General features: G+C 40.2%; 1 protein-coding gene across 7 annotated transcripts in view; it reads left to right on the top strand.

The window, feature by feature from the left end:
- Positions 1 to 15,415, top strand: part of kcnma1a (potassium large conductance calcium-activated channel, subfamily M, alpha member 1a) — a 244,435-nt gene that overhangs the window by 108,912 nt on the left and 120,108 nt on the right. For all 7 annotated transcript variants that reach the window (XM_036546463.1, XM_036546461.1, XM_036546464.1 and 4 more), the window contains exon 3: positions 10,395 to 10,456. In XM_036546463.1, coding sequence (XP_036402356.1) covers positions 10,395 to 10,456 — 62 coding nt within the window. The remainder of the gene's footprint in view (positions 1 to 10,394; positions 10,457 to 15,415) is intronic.

Below are 15,415 nucleotides of genomic sequence, written 5' to 3'. Positions count from 1 at the left end.
TATTATTTTAAATGTAATAGTACCCATTGCAGTACCATTCTTTAATCTTGAATGAATCATATTAGCTGAGACTTAATTGACAGCTGGGGTGGTTTGCCCATGCTGTTTGCAAAGCAGGCTTTTGTACCATGCAGTTCGTATGCACTTCATTGAGAAACTGGCTACATATTCCTCATTGTGCTAACTTTGCCAACCATAGCATGTGTGCCATAGCTAGCAAGCAAGTAACAAGGCAACCTTTTAACCCAACCCTACGACAGCCTGTCAGTTAACTCCATAATCAAATATGCCTAACTCAAAATCAGCTTCCAGGAAGATGAAGATTGAGTTAAGTTCCTAAACTGTATTTTGAAGCCATGATGTTATTTCCAGTTGAAAATGATAGGTTTTGAAAGCAAGTTGATTTTGCTTTGAGTAATAATGTAAATGAGATGTTACAGTGGTACTTTGATTTTATGCATGTTGGCTGCCTGTACACAACACCATGTTTGATGTGTTTGAAAAGCAGGGATGTAAACATGTTTCCATGTCTAGCACTAATTGTGGTTGTGCTAGTTAGCAGTTATTAACATTTGCAATAAAAGTAATGCAATACTAAAATGATAAAACTAAATGTTTTAGCCAAGATAAATATAGGATCAAATGCTTTGAAAGCCACACAATTGTCATACTCTTCACACATTACATACTATTTGTACATTCTTTTTAAATTATTTCAAAGCCAAAAACATGTAATACAATAATTTGGTAATCACTTTACTCATTTGGATATTTGGTGAAATATCCAAATGAGTAAAGTGATACCAGTTATCCATTGGATTAATTTATTTTAACTTCAAGAGGAGAGCTCTGTATGAAACTGTTTAACTGAAACATTATTCAGAACTTCTGCAATGCAGCTTTGTGATTATATAATATTTTGGCTTTGTTCAAGTGCTGAATAATTATTGAGATATTCTTCTCAAGGAGTATCCCTCAAGGATGATAGACTTCAGCTTAAAATGGCTGGTGATGTATGTGACACACAGAGCAGACAGCCCTGATGCATGGAAAGGATCTGGAGTCAGCAGTAGTTACATCAGTACAAATGCTTTTGCAAATTATAAACAAATTATAAAATATAGAGTTGTTAAGCCTCATGAATTTTTTATGAGATCTTAAATGATTAAAAATGTTCGTAATAATATGCAGGGCCACCTTTTTTAAAAAATTGTGCTTATAATTTCTCAGTAATTTAGTTGTCCACCTTATCTTGACATACGAGGCCTGAAGGCCTTTGGAATGAGCTGTGCTGATATAACCTGAACTACAAATTTGACAGTATGATTCCTCACCAATCCTCAAGTATTTGCCCTTAATATGAAGTGATCATCTGTCCATTGGCATTACCTGTCACCTCAATAAGTTATATTTTCTTGACAGAAGGTGCACTAAAGAGCAGAGGACAGTTACAATTTATGAGTGAGAATACAGTGCATGATGTCTCAGACCCAGTCTTGGTGTAGTTTTGATTCTCAGTATTGAATCTGTGCCATGCTGACATTGTATTCTAGGGGATAGTTCTGGCTGAATCCAAGTTATATTTGCTTGCATTCAAATAGATTCCCATCTCTTCCCTGTGATAGCAGTCATTCAAAGAGATTCCCATCTCAATCTGTATGTTAGTAATTCAAAGAGATGCCCACCTTGGTCTTGATATCAGTCATTTGAAGAGACAGCTGCAGCTGCTGAACTTCATTCGAGTCCCAAACTAGGCGATTACCGGCTGTCTTATTTTATTCCCATCGCTATCACTGCTGACGGAGCCACGATATTTAGCTATTTTGAATGAGCAGAGACACAATAGAGTTACAGAAAACTTTATTTGCTGTCCAGTATCCTTGTGTAATTGTACAAACAGAAAAAATTACGCCCTCTCTTCGAGTCTCAAAGTAGGAACTAGGCGATCACTGGCTGTCTTGTTTTATTTCCCATCGCCGTCACTGCTGACAGAGTCGCGGTATTTTAAAATGGTCTCATGCAATGAGGTGTGCTGAAATAGCACACCTCATTGTAATCCACATTTCTCTCTGTTCTACCCTTCCGTCTCCGTAAATTTCCCCTTGGATCTGTCCTGCATCTCCATACAGCCTATAATAGGCTGTATAAGGGCCCACTACAGGTCCTCGCCCCCTCTGCAATGTGCCATTGGCTCCACCCCTGCTCCCATCTCAATCTGGATATCAGTTGACCATGAGATCAGGCAATAAAATAGATTTTCTCCCAGTCTGGATATTGGTAATTCAAAGACAGGACACTAGGACAGTGCTTCCCTGCCCTGATCCTCATTGTGTAGGCAAGTGTGTATTTTATCTAAGCTCACTTAATTTGGTTTGATTAAGCTTTCATTTGAATGCTGAACTCTGTTTCATTTTTCTTAGTAGTTATGTACCAGAAGTCACTTGTAAAAGAAATGTGTTGCTATCTTTGTATGCACTATTAATAAAATTAAATATATTAATTTAATTATTTCCTTTAATTTGTCCTTAAAGACAATTGATTAACCATAATTATCTGCTTAATTGTTCTCTGTGCTATAATGATGAAATGAAGAGATAATCACTCTTAATCAATAACCTTGAATGTGTTCTGTTTTTAGTGCTTTTAAGAGATACAAATAAACACACATGAATTGAAATCACTTTATCTTTGTAATAGCACAAACAGCTTGAAGTATACTGTGCTTTTCTTTTACAAAGGACTTACAGGAAATGTGATTTCCTGATTGGTGTTCCAAGAGCAGCTCAATGAAACTTGATTAATCAAGCTTTGTTGGAATGAAAACCAGCATACGGATTAGGTGCCAAGATTTGTTGGGAAACACTGCAGCAGGAGAAAATAAATCTGCTGATCATGACAGAAATGAACTGGAAGTTTTGAAAGAGGAGTGTTTCAGTGGTGTTCCTCTGGTTACCAGTTCGCCTTGGTGTCATTTGTGTTTGTGACTATGTACGGGTCAGACTCACTAGACCTGGAAGGGTCAGAGTGTCCTGTAGTATCAAACTCTGCTTTGAGAGATCAGCATATTGTGCCCTTACACAGTGCATATGCTAACATATGCTCAACATACAGTATTAATGCAATTGGGACCAAAATGAGAGATTTAAAAGACAAACCACAGCATACCATGCCAAACAATGCCATACTATAGGGTGAAAACATTTAGAAAATGTTTAGCAGGACTTACAGACTAAGCCTTTATTTGTCAGCCTTTTAATAGCTTAATTAGTCTTTGATAAGTCCAAAAGAAATCATAAGCTTAATGGTAAGTTGCATATGGTACATGTTAAGTGACAATTTCCAGGCAAATCACTGACAACTGTTCAAAACAATCCTGGATTCCTTTGACTCTAATATTACTGGTTGGGCAAAACAAATAGAGAGAGTTTTAATTGCCAGTATCAGGAGAATGAGCAGGCATTATAGTTTGGACTGTTCAAGGTTTCTACAGCTAAAGCTCTCAAGCCTAGCTCTATTGTTTGGCCTACTCAGACCTTCCACAGGTAGATTTCTCAAGCCTGGTTCATATTACAAGGTACATGCCCAAACCCCATGCATTCTTCAGCTGTGTTACAAATTAATTAGGCCACTGAGTCCACTCTCCAGCCCTTCTCCCACATGTGAATGCGTGAATTAACATGAGTGGTGCTTACCTAAATGGCAGTCTTTGCCACTGCAGTGTGCAGCGTATGCAATGCCCCTTGGATGTCTGGGATGAAGATAGCACAGCCTGCAAGCATTGCTTGCAAGCACAGTGTTTCCGGATGAATAAGTGGGTCATTTTAAGACGAGGCCTCCTGCATGTTCACTTCTGAGGCTGAGCTCTCCATTCCTCTCACGTACAACAAAGAAGGAGGCCGAAGATTCTCCTCAAGGAGATCTTTTCAGGTGTTGCTCCCATGGCCGTTAAATGCCCCGATGCCCAGCTTTACATAGGGTAATGGACGGCTGGCTTAACTGCAATGGGACCATTGTAACCAATGCATTGTAGACATGCTGTTACAATGGTATCTGCAACCTGTATTTTTCTGGCTTTTTTTTTACCAGTCAATGATCAAGTGCCTAATAATGCTCACCACCCACAGGAAAGCATTTCATTTTATTTTACTGAGCAGATGCTCTTATCCAGAGCACCTTTTCAAGCTTACATTTTTACATGTTACCCATTCATGCACTTGGTTATTTATTGAAGTAATTCAGGTTAAGCATCTTGCCCAAGGGTACAACAGCAGTGGCCCACCTGGGAATAAAACCAGCAATGTCTAGATTGCGAGACCTGCTCCTTGCTATGTTACACTGCTGCTGGAAGCCATCTCAATATAAGATAACCATGCCCTTTATGTGGAAATGCATATTTAATGGCAGATGCCCTCCCTCTGCTGTGGAAATGCATGACTATGATAAAGGAACATTCAGGCATCAAAAGGAGTGGTGCCTGTGAGAACAGACAGGAGAACTAGACAGTTGAAAAGGCCTGGAGTTTGGAAAGTGTGTGTTTGACTGCTCTCTGGGTGCTCTCCTGGTTGCTCATGTCAGTCCAGACTATTAAGGATGCAGACATCCCCCAGAATGCCTCAGTTTAAGAAACAAAGACCCTGGATTAAAAATGCATGAAGGTGTTTTACTCATTAGGAAGGCAACAATGCTGAGTAATAGTCCAAACAGACACGGCAGTCACGTGATTGGCTCCTACTCATCTATTATGCATGCTGTGGTCTGCTTTTGCATAGCGTCTATTGTGTAATATCAGAACAGCAAAAGGCACACATGGTCAGATGGATCCTCTGTGACTGATAATGTAAAAATGGGTGTGATTGGGGATGTGAGTGACACCCTGTCCTGAGAATAGATTGTGGGGGGGTGAGGGTGATGGGGGGTGTTTAGGGGGGCATAATCTATGTTCCCAGGGTCCTAAGTTCCCAGGGTCCTATGTTCCCAGGGTCCTATGTTCTCAGGGTCCCATGTTCCCCAGTTCAATATTCTGTTAACACACCAGGTAATGCTAACCTTGTATCTAATGCTAATGTTAATAGTAACCGAAATGCTAATGCTAACACTTACCCACATGCTAATGCTAACCCTCATGCTAATGCTAACACAACCCTGAAGCTAATGCTAACTCTCAAGATAATGCTAATTCTACTGCTAACACTTACCCACATGCTAATGCTAACACAACCCTAAAGCTAATGCTAGCTCTCAAGTTAATGCATAAGTCTAATGCTAACACTTACCCACATGCTAATGCTAACCCTAATTATGACATACTCCAAACCTAACCCTAACCCCAGCCTTAAACCTAACCCTAATCCTAAAGCTAACCTAACCCTAAACCCTAATCCTAACCATAAACCTAACCCCAACCCTAACCCGAACTCTGACTCTCACCCAAATTTCAAGACTAAATCTGACATTAATGCTTATGCTAACCGGAAAGCTAAAGCTGACGCTAACCCTAGAACTAATGCTAAAGCTAACCCTAAACTGATGTCAGTGCTCCCGCCCTCTAGCTGTGCTGTTTTTTTTTTTTTTTCCCTGTCCATGTGCTTTTGTTTTCCTTGTGTTCTGGCCCTGCCCCACTCCCCGCCCGGTCTCCTCCCATCCACACACCTGCTTCCCATCCCCTCGTCAGCCATACCCTATATATTCCCTGCATGTCCCTGTGCTGTTGCTAGTTTGTAGCAGTGTGAATTTTGCCTGTGTCGTCCCTGCCGGTTCTCTTCTGCGTGCTGTTTTCTGTGTATGACCTGCCCGTTATTGACCTGTTTCCTGCCTGCTGCTCTGCCCTGTTCACCGATACTTCTGCCTGCCCAGTGTTTGACCCTGCCTGTTTCGGTTACCTGTACCTGGATTTGTGTTCGGACTGCCTTTATGGTTTAGACCCTGCTTGTTCTTCGATTATGTTCTAGCCTGTGTTATAATAAATTCGCCGGAAACCCAACGCTCCTGTGGTCTGCGCCTGAGTCCTTGCTTGAGCCCTGACACTTGAACCTCCATTTGGGCCCTTGGAAGCATTATCCATGTCATATTAAGCGAATACAGAGCTGGGGAACACCTTTTTCAGGTTCCCATTATGTTGTATATAGAGCTGGGGAACATAGGACCCTGGGAACATAGGAATGACCCCCAGTAGAGGACCACCACTAGGTTCCCATTATGTCCTATATAGAGATGGGGAACATAGGACCCTGGGAACATAGGGATGAGTCCTGCTAAAAGTTATTAGCTTTGGTCATTTGCAAAAGCTCTAAACTAGGGATGCACCGATTTATCAGCCGAACATCAGTATCAGCAGATATTTGCCTTGTTGGCTGCCATCGGCCTATCGGCAAATAAGATGACATACACAGATGGCAGTGGCTGATGTTTATCTGTTGTGTCGCATCAATTTTGTACGGGCCAGACATTGTGTTGGTTATTTGCGGTCTGACTCGGACAACAGTAGCCTACCCAGCTGCAGATTTGGAGAAGCTCCAACAGGTGGTACTATAATTATCCTTATTCACATGGTGGCCATTTTGCTCTTATGTCACGCTCAGGGTGGGAGCAGGGTAACTCTTCAGTCAGCATCTATGGCAAAGTGGACCAAAAGTTTGATGTGTGTCTGTATCTACCTTTTAAAGAAATAAAACAAAACAGGAACTGGTTTTAAGGTTATATCCACTAAGTTTAAAGAAAAACCTGGCACACCTAGCTAACTAGCTAGCTGAAACACTCACTACAGACTACCTAGCTAGCTAGCTAACTATAATGTTAATTTGGTAGCTAGCTAGCTAACAGGTCTAAAGTTGTCAGAACAGGTTGCTTGCAGTGTCTGTGGTAAAACTAACTATTTGGTCAGAAGAGACGTGATGAGCAGTGGTGGTGGGTGAACTGGAAACAGGGGAAGCCCGAACATTACGAACGTTAATTAAACAATCTCATGCTGTAGCTTTCGCAGTAGCACACAAACTACAGACAATCTGCGCTGTTTTGCGAGCATAATCATTTACTCTGTTCATGCGATTGCTGTCAATTTTTCTGTGAATTATTTGTTTTATTGTTAATCAAGGAGGATAAAGGGGAACAGGTTGAAAGCAATGATAGATTTAAAGGTAATGTTCGGGCTTCCCCTGTTTCCAGCTCACCTGCCACCACTGGTGATGAGGCTTTATTAGTCTGGTAGCTAGCTAGCTCTTAGTAATATGACAACTGAGCAAAGTGCGTGAAGGTCAAATTAGCTGGCAAGCTATCTAGCTTTCTATGTTGTTTTTGTTGTAGCTAGCTGTGTGTTTGTTTGCAAGGTGATTTGTATTTATCAGCGGAATGTGATGGTAACTAGCTAGTTACGTTTATTGTTATGTTTATATTGTAGCTAGCTAGCTAGCTAGATTTGTCTTTGTAAGGTGGTATTGGTACTTTTCAGCTGAATGTGCAAGTAGCTAGCTAGCTAATTTGGCTTTCACTCACTTTGCTAGCCATTAAACCAATATAGCTTCATCATGTCTCTTATAAACAAATAGTTAATTTTAACTTTTGTACTGCAAGCCAAGGTTTTGACTTCTGATCTTAAGTACTGTTTGCTAGCTAGCTAGCAACTTAACATTAGTTAGCTAACTAGCTAGTTTCCCTGGCACAAAGGTGGAATAAATAACAACAAAAGCAAAATAAAATTTAAAAAAATTGGTATCGGCATCGGTTATCGGCCCAGAATTTCACAATTGGTGCATCCCTACTCTAAACAAGAATGGTAATTTAATGAATCTCATCAATTAGAACTGCTTCAAATATGCACATAAAAAAGTCTACTCTTTTCACATTTTGAAAAATGCACAGGACTGTCAGCTTTGATCAAAGCTACAGATGGAATATCAGATTCATTCCAGTGGTGCGTTCTGTTCAATATTTGACAATGTTCACAACCTTTGAAGCCATCCACAAGACAAGTGATCGAGAGCACTCCACCTTTTGGAGCCTCATTATGGAGAGTAAATATTCCTGTGAAATGTATCAGCTCGGAAATATCTCTCCTATTACTGATAGCTGTGTATGTGTTTGTTGTATGTATACAACAAATATAGTGTTACAAGCTGTGGCCCATTCTAATGCCTAGAAATGATGTTGGAGTAATAGGTAGATTTTATGTGGCAGTGCAACTTAAACTGAAAAAAAAAAAAAATCTGATACACAGACATGAATAGAAAGTAACCTGAGCTATGTACTGTGCCTGAATCATACCTACATACCTATTACAGCACTGCTTGAAGGTTGACATTAAGGTCATGCAGGATGTGTGATCTTTACAATGTTGTGTTTCTGTACATGTGCTTCTACAATTTATAACTTATAACATCTGCTCTTCTTCTGTCACTCGTAATTTTGTTTCAGTGTGACTATTGCCATTTGGGTGATATACTCTGGGGTGAATGTATTATGATAAAGGCTTTTGGCACAAGTCAAATTCCATGCATCGGGATGTCCTTGTGTGCCAGAGTGGTGGGCTGAATAAGAAGCTATTCATATAATTTCTTCAGCTTGGCCAGAATGTTTTCATGTAAAGATTTCAAACTGACGTGGTGTCTTTCCAGAAAGGACTGTAAACATGAAAGACATCTCTGTTCATGTAAATGTGTCTGGGGTAGACACATTCCAGTGTGGAAGCCGAACTACTGGATCCTTAATGACTAGTTTGTGATATTAATACATATTGATACCATTTTTTGCATTGTCTTGCGGTTTTTCACCAATAACTCACACTTCTTTGACAGCTGTTTGTGGCAGCTGCTTTGGGATTTCACAATGGCTCACTGTGCCCCTTATGTTGGGTACAGTGAGCCATGTGGGACAGGACTTATAACCAAAAGGTTGCCGGTTTGATTCCCTACAGAGGCACTGCTGCTGTACCCTTGGGCAAGGTACTTAACCCACAATTGCCTTTGTAAACATCCAGCTGTGTAAATGGATAACATTGTAAAAACCTGTAATTGATGTTGCTCTGGATAAGAGCATCTGCTAAATGCCAATACTGTAATGTAATGTTGTGAGCACACTTTGATTTTGCACTTGGAGTTTTATACCATAGAGACATAGTGATAAAAATATTTTTCTATGTATATTATGACCTTGATTGAAGGAACAGAATGTTTGAGTCAGGTTCCATGGCACAGTCGATAATAGTACTGCAGGCTTTAATATCAATATCCATGTCACTAGCATTAATATCACTACAACTAATATTACAAATATAACAATACTAATATTACTAGAATTAATTTTAATATTACCAGATTTAATATCAAATTTCATATCACTGGAATTAATTTCAGTAGTAGTTTTACTGGCAGCCACACTGCAGTGCAGTTGTCTGTAGGTTTAACAGTAGGTTTTGATCTTTCCCCTGCCTCATATCAGTGTACTTTATTTACACTGAGAGAATTTACTATGTTGCATTCTCTGACAGTCAGTGGTTGCTTATTCATTTATGGGTTTGAAAACTGCCCATCACAAGAAGCGTATTGAATAACTCCAGTTTAATAACAGATTACAACACCGAGACCTGTTGGCTTACATCAGTCCATCAGACAGGGAAGAACACACAGTAAACTGACCAGCTTTTAAAAAAAAAATTCATGCTTTTCTCATTGCAGTTCTTCCCATTAATTAAGCAGTAGCGATGAGGAGACTGATAGGCTGCTAATAGCCAATTAGAGCCGGAGAGTCCCAGTGTGCGTCCACTTGAGAGAGTGTTTGCCATTTCCATAGACACACATCTCCAGAGACCCTGTTTACGCTGTGGGAATGCACACGTATGTGAAAGCAAAAGCCTTTATTAACTATGGAGATAGTTTGCATGGGGGGTTATGTGCTGAGGGATCGGTCCCTGAGAGCAACCTTCCACCTAATTGAATAAATATTTGAAAGGACAGCGCCCCTAGCAACAGTGTGTATCAGCACTGCTAATGCTAGCTATCAGCAGCAGGGAATTAGCTAGCCACATGTTGTGAGCTAATTGGTTGGTTAATCACTCATCCTGTAATGATTTCTGTGTGGTATTCCATTATGCCCAGACACTTCAACATCCCCATGTTGCAACATTGCCTCCTGCTCTTGTGCACTGATGTGATAAGTTCACCCTTTCGACCATGGATCAACACTCTTTAGCACTTTGAACATGGATTGTGACTGCTGTCCTAATTTATATTGTTGATTGCTGAAATGAAATAAAGTGAAATAAAGATGGTTCTGGGGAGAACAGTGCCATGTCATTTTGCAGCTTTTTAAATGCAGCGTATTATTTTGTGTATTTGTGCTGCTTATGTTTATTTATCAGTTATTCAGTTTTTCAGAGTAATTTACACATTTTTCCTCCTTTCCAGGTAGTGTTGGTATTTGCGCTCAGCATTGGAGCACTTGGAATATACTTCATAGACTCCTCCGAGTAAGTATTCTTCCAATATCTCTTCACTTTGCTAAATTAACTCTCTGGAATCTGTCTTTATTTTCAGATCTGGTGTCACTGTTTGTGCTGCAGTTTTTCTTATTGCTGTGTATAATGTTGGCAATATTCAGAAAAAATAACAGTCACAGTCAATTCACTGTGTTCTAATTTAATGACTGAGGCCTTTCACTATTGTGTTGCAGTGCCCTATGTTTTATGAGCTGGGATCATTTTCATGTCAAATTTGCTCTTAATTCAGGTAGATGGGGGAAAGCTGTTTCAGCTGTGTCGTTACATTGCATCATATTTTACCTCCTCCTCTCTACTTGGCTGCATTAGTGTTTGTTTTGACAGTGGAAGAAAATAAATCCATTGTATTGTTTTAGCTACCTCGAGCAAATCGCCTTCAGATGTGCTCCACACCCTTCTGCATGGTGTTTACTTTGTCCCTTGTCCTTGTAGATGCCATTCTACCTCTTCGGTCACCGCCTATTGGGTCTTTCTGTATGATAGAGTCTGCTAAGTATGAGTGAGGAGGTCTTTTGCATGGCTCTGCAAAATGTATAACAGCTGGTAATATAAGTGTGCTTTCTTTTCTCTTACTTAATTTCACTTTCTCTAACATACAGATTTAACCCTTGTAATGTCAGTTGCCTTTAAAAATAATTAAGTGAGACACTTAATCACCCTGAGAAGAGAATGCCCTAAAACTGTACTTTACTTTCACCAGCTGTGTGATACACATTAGTCGGTTGTGCGTGTCAGAGGTGCATTATAGAGATTTTAAATTGAGCATTCTCACCTGCTGGTTCCTGCTAGCTGTTCTTAGTGTCTGACCTTTCTAGGCACCAAAAGCTGATACTAATGTCATGTGACACCTGCTGACTCACGGTTTGTAAAATAGAGGTTTTGCACCCACCTCTGTGTGGCAGTGTTGACAGGCTGCAGTGACATGTCAGGGCGATAGCCCTGATGTCCATCCTCAAGCCAACCCAAACTGAGGCCTGGATTCAGTCCACAGCTAGCCTCATCTCTCACTTACAAGTAAATACAAAGTGTTACTTTTTTTGCAAATAAAAAAGTAACTAGCTTGTTTGATAGCTTGTTTGATAAACTGCCCAAACTGTGGAACTCTTTCATTGTGAGTGAGATTTAAGGCAGATATTGATTGCATCCAGCCCCAAGTTTAGGAAAATATCCTATCGGCTACCTTCTAATACTAATGTAATGATAACAGGAAGGAATTTGAAAGGTTTCGGTGTGTGTATCCTCATGTCTGATTGTTAGAATTTGCCTGAATCCTTCCTTGATTTTAAGTAAAAATTGTGGCCTAAATCCAACAAAAATATGAAGAACATAATGAGGTTGTTAGAATGATATAATGGTCATTTGATGTTTATTTATTTCAATTCTTGATTTTCCAAATGATACTGCCTTTATAATTGGGTTGCATTCAGTTAGGTTTGCTATAGAACACAGCTTGCTGTACTATCCGTTAGGCTTTCAAGCCAAAATGGTTTTCAAGGTTATTGTTTTAGTTCTGTTTCTGTAACACCTGAGCAGGAGGGACCCATATGCAGAGATCATACAAAAACACAGAAATGTTTTAAAAGACAAAGAATCTTTACTAGAGCCTAGACCCTAACAAACTTTGGGCACAGGAAAGCATGCGCACAGTGTAACTCAAGACTGAGCAGGGAACCAAGCCACAGGCAGGGTTTAGAAAGAGCACCAAACACATAGAGACTAATTACACACAAGTGAAAACAATGTAACTAGATTAGGCACAAACAGTTCAGACACAAACAGGTCCTCTGGTGGAAATTGGGGAAGCAGCAGGCAACCGGGCCAGACGGGCTGTCACGGGGATGCCTGCTGGTTGTTGTGGGAAGCAGTCTCTGAAACCCTGAGTTTCTCTATCTACTTGTTATACTTTGCTGTCTGATATACAACTTCATCTGATTTTTGGTTCATAAGCCACATCCATCCAGCCAAGGTGAAATAGTATCTCTGTAATACCAGGGGCAGGTTGCTGCCTCCATATAATCACCATCAGCCCCTTAATGGGAGGAAATGGTCATTTGAATCAGCCATTACACCCTTAAACTCACAATAAATTATCATATGCATATCACATGATAGAATATGCATAAGTACAGTGTACTCAAATAGCTGCAAGACGAACAATTGCCAGAAACACCAGAACTAAAAAAAGAGAACTAAATGAGCAATGCAAAAGCTGCTTGAGATTGTCAAATGATAAAAGGACATTTTTGGGGTGCTCAGCAGGGACAAGCTGGGGGGGTCTGAAACTGGAATGCCAATGCTGTGTTGGCAGACAGGAGGGTGGTGATGGGTTTTAACAACAGCTAGCAGGGGGTTGGACGACTCATAGTGGCAGGGGGTCCTTTGCTGATGAGGCTGATTTGAAGGGCACCTCCACTTGTAATATTGATTTTTTTCGTAACTCTTTTCACAATTCTTGAGCAATTCTGACATGGTTTCCAAGTTCAGAACATCCTGCTGCCTTTAAATTCAAACAGTTGACTGAGCTAACAAGGGTAAGGGAGTGATGTGACAGAGATGCTGTCATTTCACTAAGTGACAGTAATGCAAAGCTTGGCTCAGTCTGTATGGAACATGGCAGCTCCCCTGTTAAATTCTGTGCTTTTTGTTTTGCTTTTGGAATAAAAATGCATTATTCATTCCTGTTCACATGGTGTTCCTAGTTGATTGCTGTTATTCCCAAGCATGAAAGCTGTGATAGTGAAGTCCAGTTCTGTGGATTTGTTAAGGCTGGATTCTGTTTTGAGGGCTGCCCCCCCCCCCCCCATCTCAATAGGTGCCCTCATTAAGCACCATTAATGATAGCTGCTCTCACATTTTAGGGGGGGTATTGTTCTGTTCTAAGGAGTGCCTAGGTCACCTCAGATATGGTTCACAGCTTCAGAAGCTAATTTTAAATTCCCAAACAAGGTGGGGGTGAGCAAGGTGATGTTAAGTTACAACCTCAGTGATACCAGCTGCAACTGCTTTTCTTCCTGTTTTCATCACAGAATGAGTGCAAAAATGTGAATGGATTTTCACCTAATCAAAATAGTGCTAATGGTCCACCACAGATATTCTGAATGGATACTTTTGTGTCAGATTTAGTTAAGAGTTCTGGCATCAGAGATGTCAGTATGTCCATGGTTACACGTAGCTGATTTGAACTTTTGAGATGATTGTGTAAGCAAGGTAAAATACATTTCGAAAGTATAAAGTGCTGCTTTGGCTTTAAAAGAGAGCTGAGTGTTTTTCTTTCCATGAGCTTTGGTTTCCACTCCAGTTGGTTTTTATGCTCTTTTCCCTTTGCTCTGTAGGGTCCCAGAGCATAGCAGATCTAAATAAAGCCATTGCTGGTGGCCCATTGGAGATGCGCTACAGAAATGATTTTCAGGGCTAAGTCAGAATGCTCCAGGCTTCTCCAGAACTAGATTTCTTTTTCGAGCACGTGTTCAACTTTTGTGGACTGATTTGCCTCACGAGCAGCTGTGACACCAAGTGTCGCATGAAAGAATCTTGTTGCCAATTATGAAGTGGATTGCCTTTTTCAGAAGAAGGCATACTGTTGATTGTTGGGCCAGAGTAAGGAAGTAAATACTAGCTTATGGCTTGTAGGTCTTTGAGGGTATGTATTACAGTAAGGCAGCTCTGAAGGAGTGAGGTACAAGTAGGACACTGAGAAATCATCAACACAGCAGCAGCCTATTTTCTATGTTCTTTATGATTGAAAGATCCACCATTTTCTAATAAAGATGCGAGTAAGACTTTAAAAATCTGAGCATGCTTTATTAATCCATTAACTAAATAGTAGATTGGTGTCTGTATTGTCAATAATGCTATAGGTTTCTGACTAATAACGTCAAATCCAACAAGGGCATTTTAAAATAGGGATAGAAGTGGATTGTGCTGTTATTTCTGTCTTGATAAAAATTATGTAGTTGATGAAATTCTCCTGATCTGTGCACCCCAGTTTTTTTTTAACCCATAGGCTGACTCCAGAGCACAGCCTACTTTTGAAACACAACATATCATTAAAAGGATTGTTGTATAAAAAATGTGTGCAGATCCATCTGCTAAGGGCAGAACATGCTCATGGCAATAGATAAGTTCTGCCTGAGTCATACATTGTCTCTCCTCATGTCATATATCACTCGATGTAGAGTTTGTAACCAAGCCAGGGATCACTCCAAATATCACTGTAAATTCTGGGATATGCATGATTAGCCTCTACTTCAAGGGGTGCCCATGGGTGTTCTCTGAAAATATCAGTTGTTTGCTCCAACTGATTGGGGAAAAAGTCCTAACGTTTTTGAAAATGAAGCCCACGGATATTGTTTTGTTCAACATACCAAAAGTGGCCCATACAAGGCAACAATGTACAATCTAACAGGTGCATCCACCTAGACACTTTCCCTGGAGATTCATTTGATTGTACAGCAACACAAGGTGTATTTCATATGGTCAGAGAGTTTGGTGCAAATACGAACAGAAAATGTAATGTTTGTCAAGGTGTGAAGTTTTTGAAGACCCTGAACACATTATTCTGTAGGAGGAACAGAAGAATATATAGAATTGCATGTATGTTTGGCAGTGTAATGCAGTGGTTATGGATTTTGCCTGAAAATCTGAAAATAGCAGGTTTTCCGGGGACAAACTGTTGTGGGACTTTTGTACAAAGTGCTTAGGACTGATATGCAAAGCAACTTGCTCGCAGCTTTTATTGCTTTTATATTGATTGCATTGTGTTACACTCCCTGTAGCTACCTAGCAACTCAAATGCAAGTTGCTCAAATTTGACAACAAATCAACTTCATGCGGCTAGTTTCATGTAACAGCCAATCAACGTACACATATTGCTCACGTGTCACTGGAGTGCTGGTATTCCACTTATAAGTCATTTATGAACACACTAAC

This window comes from Megalops cyprinoides, chromosome 15 (assembly GCF_013368585.1).
Source record: "Megalops cyprinoides isolate fMegCyp1 chromosome 15, fMegCyp1.pri, whole genome shotgun sequence".
In the NCBI taxonomy this organism is placed as follows: Eukaryota; Metazoa; Chordata; class Actinopteri; order Elopiformes; family Megalopidae; genus Megalops; species Megalops cyprinoides.
Note: the sequence above shows the minus strand (reverse complement) of the source record. Positions and strands in the feature narration are given on the sequence as shown.